Consider the following 390-nt stretch of genomic DNA (forward strand, 5'->3'; position numbering starts at 1 on the left):
TAACTTATTCTTGGCATACATTTCGACACGAAATTAATCATTATTCTTATGCATGAGCTGTAGCGATTACCGAATAAGAATAGAAATATTTACTGATGGAATAACAACAGTGTCAGAATGAATAGTATGCAGTTCTCTCTCTCTCTCTCTCTCTCTCTCTCTCTCTCTCTCTCTCTCTCTCTCTCTCTCTCTCTCTCCTGACGAAGAGCTTGTACCACCCCACCAGGGAACACGGCATACTAGAAGCAGCTCAGCTATTCCTTTCTGCAAAGCCAGCCTTGTAGGCTGGTCCAAGCATCCTCCAAGTACATCGCATCAGATTTACACCATCCTTTTGTTCCTCTGGAACTGATTCCTGGGAATGCCCATTTTGGGGTGTTTTTCAACATA

General features: G+C 43.1%; 1 protein-coding gene across 1 annotated transcript in view; it reads right to left on the reverse strand.

Moving 5' to 3' along the window:
- Nucleotides 1-382: 382 nt before the first annotated feature.
- LOC137614788 (glutamic acid-rich protein-like) overlaps nt 383-390 on the reverse strand; it is a 719-nt gene continuing 711 nt past the window's right edge. Inside the window, exon 2 of the mRNA XM_068344455.1 lies at nt 383-390. This exon is cut by the window's right edge and continues 423 nt beyond it. Coding sequence (XP_068200556.1) covers nt 383-390 — 8 coding nt within the window.

Source organism: Palaemon carinicauda, chromosome 21, assembly GCF_036898095.1.
Source record: "Palaemon carinicauda isolate YSFRI2023 chromosome 21, ASM3689809v2, whole genome shotgun sequence".
NCBI classification, from domain to species: Eukaryota; Metazoa; Arthropoda; class Malacostraca; order Decapoda; family Palaemonidae; genus Palaemon; species Palaemon carinicauda.